We start from the raw sequence: 22,413 nt of genomic DNA on the forward strand, positions 1-22,413 counted from the left end.
TTTTCAAGGAAATTAATGTAACATTTCAAATAAAAATGGTAACTATTACAGGAGTCCAGAATTGACTTCTCTAATGCTTATTGTTTCACAAATACCTATAAAATGATTTTGGTTATTTTGGCATAGAAAATTTCATTCCAGTTAATTGTGAAAATATAATTTCCAAGGTCCTATAAAGGTATTTTGGGAGTTCCTGTCGTGGCGCATTGGAAACGAATCTGACTAGGAACCGTGAGGTTGCAGGTTCGATCCCTGGCCTCTCTCAGTGGGTTAAGGATCTGGCGCTGTCATGAGCTGTGGTGTAGGTCACAGATGCGGCTCAGATCCTGTGTTGCTGCAGCTATGGTGTAGGCTGGCAGCTGTAGCTCCGATGAGACCCCTAGCCTGGAAACCTCCATATGCCACAAGTGTGGCCGTAAAAAGCAAAAAAAAAAAAAAAGGTATTTTTGAACTGTGAAAGATAAATATCAGAATTTCAGTTAATGGGTCTCCAAAGAGTAAAAGTCATTTCATATTCTCCAGTTTTAGGAGAACAACTGAGGGACGGAGGAAACATTCATTATCGTGATTGAAAAATCCACATAAATTTCTAAGCTATAGTAAGATATAACTCACTCTAAGGCACTACAAAATTCCCAGACAGAAAAAAAATGAATGAATTATCATTAACATTGTAAAACTATACTTTAATAAAACTTTAAATAAAAAATGGAGTCTGTATTTATTTACATGTTATATGACTGCTGTGCATATTAAACTAAGAAAAAGTACTGATTTAAGAATATAAAAAAGAAGAAAAGATTTCTAATTAACCCTAGCAGAATGATCTAAATCAGAAATTGGCAACCTGTTTTTGTGCAAAGGGCTGGATAGTAAATATTTTAGGCATGGTGGGCCATAGAGTCTCTGTGGAACTACTCAACTCTGCTGCTCTGGTATAAGAAAATCATCCATAGACGATATTCAATCAGATGGACTGTGTTATAGTAAAACCTTACAAATAAATAAAGATAGGCACCTGGCAAGATCTAAACCATTTCTTCCATGACACACTGTAATTAGTAAAATCCCAAACAATAAATCCCCCAAATTTAATTGTAGTTGCCAACAGGACACTTTCAGAAGCTGAGATCTATTCAATCAATATTCTGAGCATGAAAAAAAAAATACATGAGTAGATAGACTATATCAAAGAGGTGGTTTTCATTCTTCAGAATGAAATTCCAATATCCTGTGCAAAGCACTGATCTCAAGAAATTCTGTATAGGGAATAAATACCTTTTTTGATGAATCTTCCTTCTCCCATTGTTCCTAGGGGATTAGGTCTAGGTCTTTCAGGAAAATTAACTCCTGCAATAAAATTTTTCCATTATCATAAATGCAGTTTGGGAGTTCTCATCATGGCTCAGTGGTTAACGAACCCGATGAGTATCCATGAGGATGAGGGTTCGATCCTTGACCTTGCTTAGTGGGTTAAGGATCCCACATTGCTGGGAGCTATGGTGTGGGTCACAGCTGTGGCTCAGATGTGGCATTGCTGTGGCTGTGGTGTAGGATGGCGGCTACAGCTCCAATTAGACCCTTAGCCTGGGAACTTCCATATGCCGCTTGTGCAGCCCTAAAGAGCAAAAAAAATTACAAATGCAGTTTGAAAAATAACAGTTATCAGTTAAAATATGAAAAACTACATAAAGAAAAAGAAACCCCAAAAAACAAACAAACAAAAAAACCCTCCTCAAACTTATTTAAATACAAATCAATCCAAAATGTTCTTACCACAATCCTGCCACAGTTTCTGGAAAAGTAGAGTTGTTTTTTGTTTCTTTGCTTTATTGCCATATGTATCTGGTTAGAAAGAAACCAGGAAAGCATGTGAATCATCATGGGATTATGCTTCCTCTCTTTTAATAAATATATAGATGTTTTAGTTCTATATAGAAAGTACGTTAAATAAATGTTCATAAAATGGGTTTATAAGTGTCACAAAGTATGTCCCAAGTCAGTAATAAAGGATTTTTTCTCTTAGTAAAAAAACAGTCTAGGAGTTCCCATCATGGCTCAGTGGTAATGAACATGACTAGTATCTATGAGGACGAGGGTTCAGTCCCTGGGCCCTCTCAGTGGGTTAAGGATCTGGTGTTGCTGTGGGCTGTGGTCTAGGTCACAGATGTGGCTGATATCCTGTGTCGCTGCAGCTGTGGCGCAGGCCAGCGGATACAGCTCCTAGCCTGGGAACTTCCATATGCTGGGGGTGCAGCCCTAAAAAGACCAAAAAAAAAGTCTGTAATAGTCATTTAATTTTCTTGTAACACCTATGAGTCACCAGTGTCAATTAAGGCAGTAAGGGCAGATAAGGACCAAAATGGAGACCACTTTTTTTTGGCCACACCTGTGGCATGTGGAAGTTCCCAGGCCAGGGATCTAACCTGATAACACTGGATCCTTGACCCAATGTGCCACCAGGGAATTCCAGAGACCACTTTCTGAGTGACAAGTTTGCCATCTATCCAGAGGACACAGTAAGGACCAAAATAGAATCTCAAATATAAAATAAATTTTGATAAACAGTTTAGATACTTTGAAATTATTCCAGGTTCCTTTTCTAAGAAAGAGATTCACAGAGCAAAAAAGAACAGTCAAAAATCAACCAAAAACTTTCAGGAAAAGAACCATAAATTATGAATAAGCATAACTGTATTCAAATATATCTTACAAGAAAATGTTATTAGTAGGACTAACTTTAAGAAATACATAAAACAGGAATTCCTGTTGTGCTCAGCGGAAATGAATCTGACTATCATCCATGAGGATGAGGGTTCGATCCCTGGCCTCAGTCAGTGGGTTAAGGATCTGGCGCTGCTGTGAGCTGTGGTGTAGGTCGCAGATGTGGCTTGGATCTGGAGTTGCTGTGGCTGTAGTGTAGGCTGGCAGCTACAGCTTCAATTTGACCCCTAGCCTGGGAACCTCCATATGCCATGGGTGCCACCCTGAAAAGACAAAGACAAAAAAAAAAGAAAAGACATATATAAAACCTTAACATGAAAAAGCCATACCTTTTTCATCTGGCAGATATCTAAAATCCATAGATTCACTAACTTCCTGGTCAGAAGGTCTCCGTAACTGCATTTTTACTGTTACTGGTTCTATTATAGCTTTGCAATATGGTGGAGTCTTGAAAACGATGGCTACTTGGCGGTGTACATCGGCTTGTGAAAAGATACCTTTTGCCTCCCAATCATTCAACACAAACCGAACTTCTATGTCATCTAGGGAATACAAAAGCAAATAACAATGGGAAAACAAGGTAAGATCTATTAATCTAAAATATATTCCGAATTTAATGAAACAAAAAAGAAACAAAAAAAAATACCTTTCTGTACTTTGTCACAGAGTAGAAATATTTCATCTCCTCCTCTGACACTTCCACAGTTCTTATTTACACGACAAATCCTTAATTCCGCAGTATTTGGAGCACCTACATATAAAGGTTTTTTTTTTTTAAATGGGTTGCCATGTTAGTAGTATGTTTTATTCCTTTTTGATGGACAGTTTTAGGAAAAAAATTTATAGGATAGACAAATGCATTAGTGTATAAATAAAGGACACTAAATACCTTAATCATCCACATCTACTTCTTTCTTTTCCTAAGGGCATTGCCCAAACTGCTTTAGAGCCTTATGACTTCATTTCTAGGCAATGACATGTCCTCTAATTAAATCTCTGTGCTTCCGGGAGTTCTCTTATGGCCCAGTGTGTTAAGGGGCCAACGCTGTCACTGCTGTGGCATGGGTGTGATCCCTGACCCAGGAACTTCTGTATGCTATAGATGCGACCAAAAAAAAAAAAAAAAAAAAAAAAAAAATCTGCTTGCTTCTAAATCCTGATTCTTCCTATCCATCCTATACGCAGTCACCAGATTAATTTTTTAAAATTATGACCACAACCCTATGGAAATGCAACTCTCATGCTTCCCATAATCTGGTCAATATTTTTCCAAAAACTTCCTGGTATTCAAAGCTCTCCGTGATGAAGATACTCTGATCTACCTATACAGCCCTCTGTCCCAGACACTATCCTTCTAACATGCAAAACAGGTGAAGTTATACATCATTGGTGGGTGCATATATAAGAGATACACACAGACACAAAGATAAAACATTTGAGGGCAATTTCATAATCTTTTAAAACTTTAAATATCCATATCCTTTGATTTAGCCTTTGCCAGTATTTCTACTTCTGCAAATTGATGCTAGAGAGATTTGCACAAGATATGCACATATAGGATATTTATTGCAATACAATTTTTTAAAGCAAAAAGAAGAAAGTGAGAAGGAAACAACCCAAATGTCTTGTAGTAGGGTCATGATTTAGTAAAATTATGATACAGCCGTATAAGGAAATATGTAGCTACTGAAAAGAATAAGATACCTCAAAGGAAAAGAAGTTCAAGGTATGTTGCTAAGAGGAAAAAAAAAAAAAGTAAAAAAAACCAATGACGATTTTTCAAAAAGTTGCCAAAAACATACTGCTTGTATGATGATGATCACAAGGTATTTGCATATGCATGATGAAGAAAGTGGTAAAACATCTTGGAGGATGAGATTATAGGAGATTTACTCTCCTTGTTATCAACATCAGTAATGTTTGAACTTCTCCTATAATGAATACATTATTTTTCTAATTACCAAAATACTTTAAAAATCATTTTTAAAAAGCTAAGGCTGCATATACAAAAAAATAAATTACTTACGGTTATCATAAATTGGATTAGAGACAACAGGAGGTAGAGCACTTGTCAAATTACCATGTTCATCAGGGAGGAAAACTTGAAAACATAATCTCACCACATTGAGGTCACAGTCTTCAATATCAAGCAGCTGTTGTTCAGGAACTGAATAGTACATTAAAAAAAAAAATACAGAATAGTCACACAGAACTAAAATCCTGCTAAACCCCTCTCCCTGCCCAATATAGGCAATAACCCTCAGCAGCATCTGAATCTGTACTAATGAAAACAGAAAGGTACACAATTGCCTTTTATCTTTTTCATTATGTGGTCACTACTAAACATAGTTCATTAAGTTACAGCCATGGTCAGGAAGTAACTATCCCAGTCACCTGGAATTTAGTGCAGAATCTAAAATTGACATAAATCAAATTTTTACAAAATGGTTGCCAGTTACATACAACAGAGAGTAGGCATTCATTCATTAATTTAACAAATATGTATTTAGTCAACTCACATGTTAAGGACTCTGTAAATTATCTCCAAAATCTGCATAAAAATTACTCTATTTTCCAGATGAGGAACTGATTTTAAAGAAATTAAATTACTTGTCCAAAGTGTCATACCTAAGAAGTGCTATAGCAGGAATTCAAATTCAGGCCATTGAATTGAGAACCTTTGCTCTTAAAAGTTTATTAGAAAATTTTACATAAATTTTGCATAAAAATGACATATACAGGAAAATCTAAATAAAATTTAGATCAATATTTTAGGGATTAAATACTAACAGGGATACTAGGTGAGGTAAGGCAGATAGTTTCCTTAAGAAATTTTATGGGCAAACTAGGTTTACGTATTTAAAAAAACCAAAAACCTATAGTAGGGAAATTTTACAGTTTTGAAAACTTTTTTAAAAAACTTTTTCTTTTTTTTTTTAAATGTGTGGAAGTTGCCAGGCCAGGGATCTAACCCTTGCCACAGCAGTGACCCAGGCCACAGCAGTGATAACACTGGATCCTTAACCTGCTGAGCCACCAGAGAACTCCCTAAAAACATTCTTTATAACAGAATATAATATAACGACAGTTAGATAAATTGCTATTTAAAAGAAATCTAGGAGTGTCTGTCACGGCTCTGCAGAAACAAATCTGACTAGTATCCACGAGGACTCAGGTCCTATCCCTGGCCTTGCTCAGTGGGTTAAGGACCTGGCGTTGCCATGAGCTGTGGTCTAGGTCGCAGACGTGGCTCGGATCTGGCGCTGCTGTGGCGTAGACAGGGCGGCTATAACTCTGATTTGACCCCCAGCCTCGGAACTTCCATATGCCGCTGGTGCAGCCCTAAAAAGACAAAAAAAATAAAAAAGAAAGAAAGAAACTAGTTTCAAAGGAAAATATTACTGGCTTTTCAAAAAATATAATTCTTTCAATCAACCATAACTAACATAGCCATATTTTTAAAAACATGAAATACACACATTAAATTATATGAAAATTTTTATTTTTCAGAAAGTACTGAAATTTGAAATACTAAATTTAAAACATATAAAACTCAAATTCTTTAGTTTTATATTTAGCAATAAGTAATAAAAAATAACAATATAATTTTGATTATTTTTATTTAAACTACACTCAGTTGCTATCACAACATAAAAAATTATCCCATTATCATCATTCTTAAGCCTAGCATTTGAAAGAGCCTACAAAAACATATTTGTACAAAAGGTCAACTGTCATGAAACAAACACCTGTACCACAGCAGCATCCTCTACTGGCACAAGGAGGTAGGCAATGAGAGATCTACCTCTTCAAAATCATTTTTTTAAACAGCAATATAAATTATTATAAATTTATATAATTTATAAATTTATAATTTATAACTACATAAATTTTATATAAATGTATATAAATTTCAAGATGGTCATGTTTCTCAATTCCAAAGATGAGAGTAATCAATACGCACAAAAATAAATTAGTTAAGTGCTCTGACAAGTTTAAAAACAGACCTATGTGAATGGATAAACGAATTGTGACAGATATACAATAAAAAAGAACTATGGATATGAACACAAATGTGCATGTATATCAAAAATATTATGTGAGCAAAAGGAACCATACAGAAAATATATGCTTTATACTTTCATTTACATGAAATTCTAGAAAAGACTAATTGATGGCAACAGAAAGCAAACAGCTGCCTGAGGCCAGAGCAAGGAGAGGGAATTGACTGGAAAGTGGACCAAGGAAATTTTCTAAGTAGTAGTGGTGGTAGTGGAAATATTCCTTATCTGACTGCGGTCGTGTTACATTTATCTGGGTGGATCCTACTATATAATCAAGTCTTTAAGAAAAATTTATTTAAAGCCTTTTAAACAGCACATAAAAGAAGAATAAACTGGTTAATAAACCAAGAATGGGAATGGAGATATATTTTTTATAAATCACAGTATCACAGAAACCCAGAGAGGTTAAGTTCAGAATAAGCAGCTTCTTTTTTCCAGATAGAGCTTGTCAATTTTGTGAGAAGTGGCTAAGAGGACGAGGACATGAACTCTCAAAAGACAAGAGACAAAAAATAAAGCAGTTCAGGGTCTGCCAAGTATGGGGGATCTGATAAATGCTCAGTGCTGTGGTTGGAGCTGTACCCTAGAAGTAAGGGTGAACTAGATGGAAAGATGCCAGACCTCACAAGGATGAAAGCCAAGCTTTAAATACCCTAAATTATTTACTAATAAATGATCTGGGACTGCTAGTGTAACTAGCCACCTACTACAAGAAAGTCTTCCAAAGGGAGGTCACACCCTCTACCTAAACAACCTTTCATATAGCATGACTAGTACTCTATTTTAAATAAGCAGGTATAGAGTAGACAAAGTAACTTTTTTTAAAAAAAGAAAAACAACAGACTATGGAAACAGACCACAAAGGCTCCAAATAATTAAGTTCCCAGATACATGATTTAAAATAACTATACTTAAGGAGTTAAAAGATAATATTGAGAGTTTAGTGGAGTAATTAAAACTATTAGGAAAGGAACTAAACAAAATTCTAGAACTGATAATACAATAAACTGAAATTTAAAATACCAAATTTATCAACTGTTTTAGGAAAATACTTTGTGTCTTGTCTTTCTATAGCCAAAGACTAAAATCTATTTACCAATTTTTTTATGGCATGTGCAAGTTCCTGGGCCAGGGGTTGAACCCATGTCACAGTGGCAACCCAAGCCACTGCAGTGACAATGCCAGATCCTTAACCCACTGTACCACAGTGGGAACTCCCTATTTACCAATATTTTATACTGAAAGTTTTTGAAGTGTTGATTTATATTAAATCCATTTGAAATGTGATTTTTTTTAATATGGCAAGAGGTAGGGAATTCAACTTAAATAACCATTTTTCCCAGCTTCATTTCCTCTCTTTCTCTTGATCTGACATGCTACCACTGTCATATACTTAACTCTCATGCTGTCTTAGATCCATTTCTGGGCTCTCAATTTTACTCCATTGATCAGTCTATTTATTGTTACCCCAACACTACTTAATTAGTACTTCTTCATAATAAACCCTAATATCTTGTAGGTATCTCTTCACAGTAAATCTTAATATCGTATAAGGTCAGCTTTTCATCATTTTTCCTCTTCTATAAAGTATCCTTTTCCTGCTTAGCATCATCTATTATGTTTACTGAAAAATCTTGTGAGGAATTTGTATAGAATTTCACTGAATGTCAATTTAGGAAAACATGTTATCTTTATTTTTCAAATTATTTTTAATTCAAGTATGGTTGCTTTACAACGTTGTGTTAGTTTCAGGTATACAGCAAAGTGATTCAGTTATATATATATATCTACTCTTTTTCAAATTATTTTCCCATATAGGCTTTCACATAATATTGAGTTGAACTTTACTGAACACATATACCTATCTATTTAGGTATTCTCTATTATCTCATAACAAAATAATTTTATAGTTTCCCCAAAAGAAATCTTGATAATTTCTTAGATCTGTTGCTATGTATTTTATATTTTCTGACAATATTTCCTTTAATTATTTGCTATTGATGTACAGAAATACAATTGACTTTTGTGTGTCAATTTTTAAGTTTTCACTATAATAGCTTCCAATAATTAGTTTTATTTTCTCATTTTACATCAGGTCTCTGTGCACTGGCTACAGTCTCCACTACAATGCTGAATAGAAATGGCAAGAGTGCACATCTGTTTCTCATTCTTAATGCTAATGAGTGCTAAAGATGTATCCTCCACTTAGGGTAATGCTTGCTGTAGGCTACTTAATATATACATATCATTCTATATCACGAAATGCCATATTTTATTGTGCAATGTGAGAAAATGATAGGTGCAGAATCTAGCCAGAAAACATGTGAGACAAACCTAATTCTCTTAAATTTCTCTTAAACTAGTTTAAAATTTCCCTTTATACTTGATCAAAAGGATTCACACAAGGTAACAATTATTCTCCTTAATCTATCTTTAGAAATAAATGTCACTTCTTAGCCATAAGAACAATGTATATGCAGTAAAAATTTCATTTTTATCAAAAAGATATTGTCATGATTTATTTCTTTTGGAAGTAGAAATTAAAATTTTAAAATCAATTATAGCACCTACTAGCTCTGGGATGTGCGACTTTTCCAAAATTCTAATTACTGTCAAATATCACTGAAATTTAAAAAGTAATTAAGAGAGCAAAAATATACAGTATATGGGTTAACAATTTTAAGAGCTATGTCTCATTTAAGAAAAAAAGGTTTAGAAGTTCCCGTTGTGACGCAGCAGGACTGAATCTCACTAGGAACCAGGAGGTTGTGGGTTCGATCCCTGGTCTCACTCAGTGGGTTAAGGATCCGGCATTGCCGTGAGCTGTGGTGTAGTTTTCAGACGCGGCTCAGATCCCAAGTTGCTGTGGCTGTAGCATAGGCTGGCACCTGTAGCTCCGATTCGACCCCTAGCCTGGGAACCTCCATATACCACAGGTGCGGCCCTCAAAAAACAAAAAACAAAAGAAAAAAGTTTAGTTATATTTATGTTACTTAAAATGCAAAATTATAATAAAAGCTAACATTTAAGCACTTGTGTACCAGGCAAAAGGTAAATGGCCACAGAGGTCTATAATTAATTTACTTATTCTTTCGGCATTTTTATTGAGCTTCTAATATGCGCTACACATTAAAACAAATGCCAGACAGAGTTATGAAAAGACAGTGCTGGCTCTTAGTGAGATTAAAGTCTGGATGAGAAACAGATACATCAACTAAATTATATCATGTAACATGAAAAATGTTGTAATGGGAGTATGTTCAAAGAATACTGAAGGCACAAAAGAAGGGCCCCAAGTTCTGCATAGGGTAATAAAGAAGGCTTTCTAAAACGACTGCAATGAAGTCATGCTTTTTTAAGCTTTAAGTTGTGAGGGAAGGCTCTTATTTTCTTTTTCTTTTTTCTTCCTTTCTTTTTTTTCTTTTTAGGGCCGAATCCAAGGCCTATGGAAGTTCCCAGGCTAGGGATTGAATCAGAGCTACAGCTGCTGGCATACACTACAGCTATAGCAATGTGGGATCCAAGCTGCATCTGTGAACTACACCACAGCTCACGGCAATGCCAGATCCTTAACCCAGTAATCAAGACCAGGGATTGAACCCGCATCCTCATGGATCCTAGTCAGGTGTGTTAATCACTGAGCCACGAAGAGAACTCTGAAAGGCTCTTATTTTCTTGTATTAAATCAGACTTTAGAGAGAAGAACCTATTAGAGACTGCTTGTCTTTTTAAACTGTATTGCCTTTTAGACCACCAACATAAAATAATTCCCCCAAACTCAACTGCAAAACAGTCTTTATGCTCTCATAGCAACTCAATGCCCTCTGTACATGGAAAAATAGTAAAGTGACTAATAAAACAGAATTTCAAATTCCTTATAAAAATCTTATGAATTTTAATCACTGAATATTAGAATTCCTTATATATCACTAGACACATAGCTAGAAAATAATTTAAAAATTTCCCCTGCTTTTGAAGAGTCCCCGGTGAAGTCTGCCATTTTTTTTGGTGCCAGCTAAATGGACACTGTTAAAATTTGATATTGGAGTCCTTAATTAAATTCCTCAATTTAGACTGTAGCATATATTAGGTGATTTGAATATGTATTTTACATGAAGCCTCAAGTTTAATACTAGACTGCTGTATGTCCATGCTTGCAAGAGACAGTTCCTGTTTTAAAGAACTAATGGCAAGAAATATAAGGACTTACCTTATAACATACTAGATACGTGCAAAGTAAAATAATTTTTTCTTTTTTTTATGGCCACACCTGAGGCACATGGAAGTTTCCGGGCTAGGGGTCGAATTGGAGCTGCAGCTGTCAGCCTACACCACAGCAATGGCAACGCCAGATCTGAGCCACATCTGAGACCTACGCTGCAGCTTTCGGCAATGCCAGATCCTTAACCCACTGAGTGAGGCCAGCGATTGAACCTGCATCCTCACAGACAGCATCCTCACAGACACTATGTTAGGTTCTTAACCCACTGAGCCACAACAGGAACTCCTAAAAATAACTTTTAATAGTCTTTATATTTTCATACATTTGACTTTAGAGAACACTGTCGTAACAAGATAAACAGATTCTAAAGACTAGAATTTGTAGATCTTACTCTGCTAAACATTTCCAATTCCACTGTTTCTAATATAAGTATATAACATATACTATATAATACAAAAACAAATTGAGCTAGTCCCTTTTAATTCTTTACCAGTAGAATTCTCCTATGTTAAGTGATACATCTATTTAAAAAGTATTGGTTCAACTCTGACAAATATCTAAGTGGTAGAATTTATTAGTATTCTGAAAATAATATAAACAATGTAGAAAGAACAATTCTATAGCTGAGATCAGATTATTTTAATTAGTTTTTAGAGTTTAGAGGTTTGTTTTTTTTCCAGGGGAATTGATGTTGCATGTTTTGCTTAGTATTAGAAATGCACATTTTAGGTTTTATTTCAATATTCTAGGAAAACAATAAAACAATTATTCTACTATGAAAACCATATCAGAATAGAAAATGAGGCCTACTTTAACCATCCTATTTAAGTTTATAACCTGTCCCCTAACTACAGATTCCTGGCTCATTACTACATTGCTGTTTTTTTCCCTTGGCACTTTTCGTTGTCTAATAAATTATACACCAGTCTGGTTAACTGTTGGTCTCTTTCCACTAGAATACAAGCTCTTCAAAGGCAGGAATTTCTGTCTTTTCTCTCCACTGACTTATCCTGAGCACCTAGAACAACCTAGGACTATAGGTATAAAATAAGGTAAAAATCTGTTGAAGGAATGAATTCATACATATTTAAGATGGGTAAACTACTGTATACAGGGAGAAAACACATTACCTCAAGGTACTTAGTTGTGAAGATTGGTATCTAGTATAACAGTAATACGAATATACTCTTTAGGTGTCAAAGTGAAATATAAACAAGTTCCATCAGAGACCATGTCTACAATAAACATGAAATTCATCTCAGGAAACAACTGCTGAAGAATTAAATTACATAATAGTTGTCACACAGCTTTTAATGATCAATAGCTGAGTGAATGATATAATTAGGATACAACTTTGGGCTTGAGAGAACTGAAAAGGCTTTCAGGGCATTTGAGGTAGGAGAGGAACTTGAATATTTTCGGTAAACAAGTACAAACAAGGCATGATCATTCATTTGCTCATTTATTTTTTTCAACAAATTTTAATTAAGCCTCTTCAATGTATGTGACACTGGTCCAGGTGCCAGAGATGCACAGAAGACAGTCTCTACTTTTCAGTCTTGCAATTTAGTGAGAAAGAAACATGTAAATAAATTTATACCAAACCACATTAGAGTATGTACAGAACTTGGGGAAAACAGATTAAATACTTCACTCTGAGATGGTCACAGAAAGCTTGAAAGAAGTGCTCCTTAAACTTGAGGGATGAGCAAAAAGAATTCACCAGGCAGACTAAGGCATTCCATGCAAGGAGCTACGTATATAAAGGCATAGTAGCAAGAAAAAATATGGCTAATAATTCAGAATGGCAACAAGTTCAGATGGCATGTGTGTTTGAGGGAGGAAGAACAGGAATTTGAGGCAGCAGATGATAGCTAGATATGGCGCTGGAATGGAAAATAAGGATCAGATTAGGAAGGGCTTTAAAAATGCCATGCTTGAGAAACTGAATCTAGTAACTATATCAGAGTTTCTCAAAGTGTTGTCAATGGATCCGCTGCATTAGAAATATCTAGAGTAGACATTTTCAAATTGTAGTTTGGGACCCACTGTCATAAAATTAATTTGTGGGCTGCATAAAGCATTTTCTAAGAAAGAAAGAAAGAAAGAGAGGAAGGAAGAAAAAAGGAATAGAGTGGAGAGCGCATTGCACATACTAAGAGTTTACGACCCACTGTCATAAAATTAATTGACTGGGTTGGACATGCATCTTCTTTAAAAAAAAAAAAAAAAACCAGAAAGGAATGGAATAGAGAGTATGTTACATGTTAAAAAAACAAAACTAAACAAAACACAAATACTGCGAAAGGCCAACAGGAAGGATTGGTCTTTCCTCAGACCAGTATTCAACCAGGCAGCATAGCTAAGACCATGTGCCTGAGAGCCCCAGGCTACCTGTGTTCAAATCCTAGTGCCACCAAGTATTATTTCCTTAGGACAATTTCCAAAAGTGGAAAATTTCTGGATTAAGAGTACGGTCATTTAAAACTTTTGATTCATTACTAAAGTAAAAGGCCAACTTTTTTTTTTCGGGGGGGGGGGGCGGGCAGTACCTGCAGCATATGGGAGTTCCCAGGCTAGGGGTGAATCACAGCTACAGCTGCCAGCCTACACCACAACCACAGCAATGTGGGATCCAAGCCGAGTCTGCGACCTACGCCACAGCTGACGGCAATGCCAGATCCTTAACCCACTAAGCAAGGCCAGGGATCGAACCTGCAACCTCATGGATCCTAGTCGAGTTTGTTAACTGCTGAGCCATGAACGGAACTCCCAGAAGGCCAACTTTTAATTAGACCATCAAGTCTAGATGTAATATGAAACAGGGATAAAGTAGTATAAAACAAGACTGTAAATAATAGCTACCACTTATTAAGAATTTTTTGTATGTCAAGGAGTAAATATTGAGCACTTTATGTACACTATCTTATTTAATCATCCAACAACACTGCTTTACAGAAGAGATAAACCAAAGCTTTGGTAACATAACTTTGCCAGTCATGTAGCATATACAAATGGCAGAGCTGGAATTCAAATCTACATCTCCTAACTCTGGTGGGAAAGCATTAAAAAGGAGGAGGCAGGAGTAAGAAGGCAGATGGGCCATCTGTGGAAGTTCGGGGCTTTAGCGGTTTTCATTTTTACCAATCCAGAATGAGGCATGAGATTAATAACATACACTCATACAGCACTTTGAATAGTTCCTAGTACATAAGTGCTTTACATATTTTACTTCATTTAATTCTTATAACCTATGAAGTAGGTACTATTATTAGCTCTGTTTTATAAATAAGGAACTGAAGGCAGAGAAAATTTAAGGAAATTATCATATTAAGAGCTCAAAGTATCTACTCAATGGAGTTTCCCCCTCCCCATGGAGTTTTTTTAGTAAACTGAAAATAACTTAAATGTTTATTAATAGATGATTAGATAAACAAATTACAGTCTATCCAAACCATAGAGTACCATTAAAAAGTAAGCCAGATATATAAGAACTAACATGGAAAGATGTTTAAGATATATTCCTGAGTGAAAAGAAAGGAGTAGTAGATTAGGAAGTAAAACATGATTCCAATTGTATAAAGAAGCATGTACACATATGACACATGTATAAAGGAAATTCTAGAAAATTTTACATCAAATTTAAGAGTAGACTTTTATGGTAAGACTAAAGGAATAGAAAGGGACTTTTGCTTTTAGTATGATACTAAATATGAAAAATAAAGACCCAGTGAAAAGAGATGCAGATCTGATAATTCATAAAAACAGTACTTGTCTGCGAGCATATTAAACTATCACCATATCCCTTAAATTATCTTCATACATCCAGGAAAAACACAAACCAACAATGTAAGACTCTCTTACATATGACAAAGAAATCTATTCTTTGGAAATTGTATAACTGTTCAGTACTTGAATTATGCATATTTAAGAAGCTACAGATGACTTTACAATGGCGACTACTGTAGTACAGGATGTTAGCATATGGCTTGGGAGTCATTTTTCTATTCAAAAAATATAGCCCTCACCTATTCTGCAGCCACTGTGGCACAATTACCAAGTGCTACACCAGATAGTGCCTCCCCAACAAAATCCAATGAACAGTAGATATTTAGCTGTGTACACAAATACACCACGAAAATATATCATATAGCTTCTACTATATATTTCACACTGGAATTAATTTAGGTTACACTGTTGAATATGCCCTTGAGATAAATGTACTCCAATACCTTATAACCACAGTGCCTACTCAACATTCAGAGAGGGGAGTGTATATTGTCTGTGGAGTGGTGAAAAGATGGCCACATTCACAAAGAATCAGAATATTTTTGAGATGGTTTTCTTAGAAAAAAAATGACACTCTTTGCTGATAGTAGAAAGCTCTGTCTGAATGAGAATTCTTTTAAAACTGAAACATTTTAAATACACTTCATTCCTCTGACACAAGACACGTATGTAAGTGAACAGAGAACTTAAGACAGCTTTTAAAACACAGTTTCAATGGCACATTGTCAATCAACTATACTTTAATTTAAATATGTAATAAAAAAACCCCACAGGTTCAAGATACAAATAGAAATCACTTAATACAAATAAGTCAATACTCAAATAATAGAAACAATTGTATCAAACATACTTACCATTGAAAGGATTGATTCCTGCCCGTATTCTTGAAATAATAGCTTCTTTTACTTCTTTTTTTTTTACACATCGAATACCCAAATTTTGAAAACTAGAAAGAAAACACAACTTTCAAATTGCTGTACAGCTAGACACAAGGACACATAAATGAGGTTTTACTAAAGAATACTGCCTAAAACAAGCATAGATCCAACACTGAAGAGTCATTGTACTGTTAGATGGGGTATTAAAAGCATGAAATACATTTCCAATTGCTATGGTAAAGATGTGAGGATAAAAAATGGGGTTATATTTCTAAGGGAACTGTTAAAAGAAAATTAGCATATACTGTATCACTTTATTTATTTATTTATTTGTCTTTTTGCATTTTCTAGGGCTGCTTCCCGTGGCATACGGAGGTTCCTAGGCTAAGGGTCTAATCGGAGCTGTAGCCGCCAGCCTATGCCAGAGCCACAGCAACGTGCGATCCGAGCCGCGTCTACAACCTACACCACAGCTCACGGCAACACCGGATCCTTAACCCGCTGAGCAAAGGCAGGGACCAAACCTGCAACCTCATGGTTCCTAGTTGGATTCGTTAACCATTGCGCCACAATGGGAACTCCAGCCAATACTGTATCATTTTTACATATAGTGTTTTTACAGTTATATCTTACTAACATGCGTAATCTAACATAGCAAAGCAGACAAAGATTAATAGGAAATAATAGGAAAGTGACACCAAAAAGCTAAAATTCACCTCCCAAATTCAAAATCAAATCAATAAAATCTGTACATTTGGTAATGTAAAGCAAAAGTTGTGAAAAAAAAAAAAACTGCCCACAGGCTGACACCTAAAGGTATAGTTTTGCTGAACTCATAAAAGTATTGACTACACTTTTAAAAAATGTGCATAGACTACCAACATTTAAAAATCAGCTAACTGTATATAAACATCTGGACTTCCAGCTTCTCTTGGACATTTTAAAGGTCTGGCAACAATAAACTGGCACAGAAGCACCTGGCTGGAGCTGAGCACCTGCAGCCCTGTTTACACAGGGCTCTCCAGTTTACTAGTCGTTGCTAGTCCCCTTACACTTGAGTCTTTCCACTCCACGAACATCTAGCTTTTGACTTCACATGACTTCACTGCTAGTAGCACAGGCATATGTCTTAAGCCATACCACATGAAGTTATAATAATCATCATAAGAAAGCATCTAAATATATATTTTTTCATTAGAGAGATATTTAATACTAACAATAATATTTAACAACATTTTCAAAATGTCATTATGGAAAATTTCTCAACAGCTACAAATATTACTAATTTGCATCTATGCAGTATAGATGATGGTGGTGGGAACTCCCCTACCACCACCAGTCATACTTGTTCCCACATGGAAAAACCATGACATCATTAAAGTTGGGTGGGTGTGAATAAGGAAGCAAAACTTGATTATAATAACATTACTATTTGTTCAAACCTCACATGGCCCTTTGCAACAGGAGGCCGCTTGCCCTATGTGCCCCTTCCATGCTTTGGTGTCTTATGTTTATGCTCTTCATATTCACCACACTCCTGATTTTGTTAGCACCTAAAATACCTTCAATATTTCCTCCTCCTGCCTCTAATAATTAAAAAATAGGAGAGTTCCCATTGTGGTGCAGTGGTTAAGGAATCTGACTAGGAACCATGAGGTTGCAGGTTCGATCCCTGGCCTTGCTCAGTGGGTTAAGGATCTGATGTTGCTGTGGCTGTGGTATAGGCCGGCGGCTACAGCTCTGATTAGACCCCTAGCCTGGGAACCTCCATGTGTCATGGGTTCTGCCCTAAGAAGACAAAAGACAAAAAAAAAAAAAATTAGACAAAGATCTTCCCTCTGGCCAGATGCAGCCCTAGAAAAGATGAGAAAAAAAAAAAAATCTTGAACACATAATCCTTTTTTGAAATCCTGAAACCATAATCCTCTTTCTCAAAAGTATTCTACTCTTTTGAAAGATTTTTCAGGTGGTTCTCACTTTTTTTTTGACAAAAGATTTTACTTTAAAGAACTCTTCATTTTAATATATTTATACACTAATTGATTGCTTCACCTGAATAATCATATTTGACTGCAATTCATACAATGAAATTGTGACATGAGAAATCCAAGGATCACAGAGATTAGAGATTATGTGAATCAATTTTTCATTCATTCAGACTCATTCCACAAATTCTGGGGTTCCTACTATGCACGAACAGCTCTAGTAAGTAATGGGAATATACACTCCCTCTTCTTATGGAACTTAGAGTCTAGAGCAGTGGTTGGCAAACTATAGTCCACAGACTAAATCTTGACCACCACCTGTTTTGTAAATAAAGTTTTACTGGAACACAAACTCTTTTGTTTGCATGTTATCTATGGGTGCTTTCATGCCACAACGGCAGAGTTCACTAGTTGCAACAGAGACCACAGGGCCTACAAAGCCTAAAATATTTACTATCTGGACTTTTATAGAAAATGTTTATGTTGCTCTCTAATCAAGGGAAACAGTTGTTAAGTAATCACACACAAAAATGCTAAACCAAAGCCCTGACAGGTGTCATAAAGGAGATACACATGATGTCACAGAAGCCTAGGATGGGAGAGGTGATCAACTACGTGACAGTTACGAAAGTCACTGAGAGAGGTGAAGAGATTCAAGACCTATTTAGGAGGTACGTGTTAGTGAATTCTATGTGTGCATGTCTGTGAGGGGGTTGTTAAGGATGACACCTATGTTTGGGACATTTATAGCAACCAGTAAAATAAGGTACATTAGAAGACCAATTTTGAGATGAAAGAGGTTATGATCAGGGTAACATCATGGTTTGGGGGGATACTCTATTTGAGGTGCTTTTGAGATATTTAAGTGAGTATGCCAAAAAAGGGGAGTTGCAGAGTACCCCTTGTGACTCAGCAGAAATGAATGTGACTAGCATCCATGGGGACACAGGTTCAATCCGGGCCTTGCTCAGTGGGTTAGGGATCTGGCACTGCCATGAGCTGTGGTGTAGGTCACAGATGTGGCTCGGATCCAGTGTTGCTGTGGCTCTGGCTTAGGCCAGCAGATACAGCTCTGATTTGATCCCTAGCCTGGGAACCTCCATATGGCACTGGTGAGGGCTTAAAAAAGACCAAAAGGGGGGGGGGTTCCCTTGGTGGCTTAGTGAGTTAAGGATCTGGAGTTGTCACTGCTGTGGCTTGGGTTTGATCCCTGGCCTGGGAACTTCTGCATGCTGTGGGTGCAAGCTAAAAAAAAAAAAAAAAAAAAAAAAAAAATCAAACTTATTACCATTTCTCACTGAAAGGAACCATCAGAGATCCTTAAAAAACAAACACAAACACACACACACACAAAAAACAACTGATGATTTCAAGGCTGGGGCAAGAAAAGTACACTTCAGTCTTAAACACTGCTGTGTCAGAAAGTAAAGAACTGCTCAAAGAAAGAGGGGAAATATCAAAAGGAGAGAGCAAACAGTTTAAAGGGGCTTGCATTGGTCAAATTTGGGTCAATTTGAAAATCTAAATAATAATGCTGATAATGCAGTAGGATTCAATCACAATAAATTGAATATAAGAATCCATGAGTCTAGAACAGTACTTTGAGGTAGGAGAAGATGGGAAAGTTTTTCCTTTACAACAAAATGCTAATTAATATCACCAATGGAAAAACACTGATAATCACATCTTCTGAAACATTATTTTGAGAATAACACGACAGTTCCAACAGGCATTGCTGGACATAATTACAGTAGTCCAAAAATTTAAAAGTTTGAGAAGGAAGAGCCAGACAAGTAAGAAGTAAAACAGGAGAGTTTGTTTTCATAAAATCAGAAATCAAAGAATAAAAATGTTTCAAGAGAGGAGTAATATACAATGTAAAATGCTATTGGGAGGTCAAATAATATAAACAGGAATTATTTCTTGCCAAGTTTGTGTAACTAAATATTTTATGTTTTGTGTTGTAAGTAAAAGAAGAATGTTTTTAAAGAATATTTTCTATGGAGTTCCTGTCATGGCTCAGCGATTAATGAACCCAACTAGAATCCATGAGGACGCAGGTTCGATCCCTGGCCTCACTAAGTGGGTTAAGGATCCTGTGTTGCCTTGAGCTATGGTGTAGATCATAGACGTGGCTCAAATCCCACATTGCTGTGGCTCTGGCATAGACCACTGGCTTCAGCTCCAATTGGACCCCTAGCTTGGGAACCTCCATATGCCACAGGAGTGGCCCTAAAAAACAAACAAACAAACAAAAAAGAATATTTTCTAAAGGTTACTAAAATATTTTCTAAATAGAATTTAAGGAGGCTACTAATTTTTTCCTGTTGAAATGTTTCATTTTTCCTCCAAGGCAATACAAGTTCATTATAAAAAATGAATTATAAAGTAAACACCAGTTAAGAGAACATAAAACCTCACAATTCTTCTACCCAGGGACCAACTACTATCGACATCTTAGTGTTTATACTACCATGAATATGTACACTTTTTTCCCAGGCTAGGGATCAAATCTGAGCTGCAGCTGCTGCCCACAGCCACAGCAACTCAGGATCCAAGCCACATCTGTGACCTACACCACAGTTCTCGGCAACACCGGATCCTTAACCCATTGAGCGAGGCCAGGGACCTAACCTGTGTCCTCATGTATACTGGTTGGGTTCGTTTCTGCTGCGCCACAACAGGAACTCTTGCAATATTATTTTTAAGGCTAAATAGGAATACACTGTATGGATGTGCCAGTTTTATTTAACCAATCCCTTTCTGTTTATTATTTGGCTTTCCTCTTTTTGCCATTACAAAGCCTCAATGAACATCATTATAGCTATATGTCTGAACATGCTTAATTAGAAATTATTTCCTCAGGGAGTTCCTGCTGTGGCTCAGCACAAACACACCGACTAGTATCCATGAGGATGTGGGTTCCATTCCTGACCTTGCTCGGCAGGTTAACGATCCAGCATTTTGCTGTGATCTGTGGTGTAGGTCTCAAATGTGGCTTGGATCTGGCATTGCTCTGGCTGTGGCATAGGCCAGCAGCTGCAGTTCTGATTCAACCCCTAGCTTGAGAACTTCCATTTGCCGCACCTGCGGCCCTATTAAAAAAGAAAGAAAGAAAGAAAAAAGAAGTAATTAGTTCCTCAGGAAAAATTCCTAGAAGCAGAATTGCTAGTTCAAGACACTTCATATTTTTCAGGCTTTTGCTGTGTAATTGTTAAAATGCCTACTAGAAAGATTTTATTAATTTACATTCTCACCAATAGGATGAACAGACCCATCCAGCAGTCTCGCCAACACAAAGTGTTATACAATTTTTAAAATCCTAGAACTGTTTTAATTTTATAAGTGCTCTTTTCAAATAATAATTACAGTTTTCCGGTTGATTTTCTCATATCTGGCAATTTTTTCCTCTTTTTTTTTTTTTTAGGGCCACACCTGCAGCAACCAGGCTAGGGGATGAATCGGAGCTGTAGCTGTCAGCCTATGCCACAGCCAGAGCAATGCTAGATCCAAGCTGTGTCTGCAACCTATACCACAGCTTGTACCAACATGAGATCCTTAACCCACTGAGCAAGGCCAGGGATCAAACCTGCCTCCTCATGGATACTAGCTGGATTCTTAACCCAATGGACCACAATGGGAACGCCGTATCTGGCAATTTTTAAGTTAACTATTACTGAAAAGACATAGCAAAAATTTATAAAAGAATGTCTTTCATGGAGTTCCTGTCATGGCTGAGCAAAACGAATCTGACTAGCATCCATGAGGATGCAGGTTCGATCCCTGGCCCTGTTCAGTGGGTTAAGGATCCGGCGTTGCCGTGAGCTGTGGTGTAGGTTGTAGATGTGGCTCAGACCCTTTGTTGCTGTGGCTGTGGTGTAAGGCCAGCGACTATAGCTCCAATTCGACCCCTAGTCTGGGAACCTCCATATGCTGCAGGTGCAGCCTTAAAAAGACTAAAATAAATAAATAAATAAAAAAGAGTATCTTTAATAAATTGCTCAGACTAAGAAAGAAAACTGCAGCATAAAATAAGTTTATGTTTGCTTTTAGTAACAATAAAGAAGTATACCTGCTACCATCATGGGCCACATCTACTAAAAAAGGAGGAAAGGGTAGTTCTTATAAATGATAAGAAAATTTAAATGTATACTATAGTAAATAGAAGGACAATGAGGAATCAGTTTATTCCGCTAGAAAATAACAGATGTACATGGGTAGGAAACAAGAGCATCCTATGTTTATCCTATTCCTGAAAATGTTTGTGACTGTGTACTTACCACAAAGGTCTGCGTTCTTGTCCAAATTCTGCTTCATAGTAGCCATCTCTGCAGTCTTTTCCTACTAAATCATGAGGATGTGGTTTATATGGGTCATTCTTTGTTACTAATGTAATTCTCACTTTTCCTTTTCCAAAATAGTTCTTAATCTGAAAAGGAGGGAAATCAGATATATGATCCATACATACATCTCATTAAGAACTGATCTACTAAATGAGGGTTCAATTTATATACATTAGTTAGCATTGGATAAATAAAAGTCCAAATGATTATCAAGTGCAGTTTGGAAGAAACTTTGCAGAGAATACCAGTAGAGAAGAATTTACCACTCAGTTTCTTGGCATATTATTCTGTGTCCTAATTTTAATCGGTCATATCACCTCATTCTGCTTATTTTCCTTCTTTTGGGGGAGGGGTCTTTTTTAGGCCTGCATCCATGGCACATGAAGTTCCCAGGCTAGGGGGTCACAT

General features: G+C 36.3%; 1 protein-coding gene across 2 annotated transcripts in view; it reads right to left on the bottom strand.

Moving 5' to 3' along the window:
* REL (REL proto-oncogene, NF-kB subunit) overlaps positions 1 to 22,413 on the bottom strand; it is a 50,372-nt gene that overhangs the window by 15,360 nt on the left and 12,599 nt on the right. For both annotated transcript variants that reach the window (XM_005662527.3, XM_013996137.2), the window contains exons 3-9: positions 21,943 to 22,091; positions 15,654 to 15,745; positions 4,751 to 4,891; positions 3,371 to 3,475; positions 3,054 to 3,266; positions 1,777 to 1,845; positions 1,279 to 1,350 (exon numbers count right to left, since the gene is read on the bottom strand). In XM_005662527.3, coding sequence (XP_005662584.1) covers positions 1,279 to 1,350; positions 1,777 to 1,845; positions 3,054 to 3,266; positions 3,371 to 3,475; positions 4,751 to 4,891; positions 15,654 to 15,745; positions 21,943 to 22,091 — 841 coding nt within the window. The remainder of the gene's footprint in view (positions 1 to 1,278; positions 1,351 to 1,776; positions 1,846 to 3,053; positions 3,267 to 3,370; positions 3,476 to 4,750; positions 4,892 to 15,653; positions 15,746 to 21,942; positions 22,092 to 22,413) is intronic.

The sequence above is a fragment of the Sus scrofa genome, chromosome 3, assembly GCF_000003025.6.
Source record: "Sus scrofa isolate TJ Tabasco breed Duroc chromosome 3, Sscrofa11.1, whole genome shotgun sequence".
NCBI lineage: Eukaryota > Metazoa > Chordata > Mammalia > Artiodactyla > Suidae > Sus > Sus scrofa.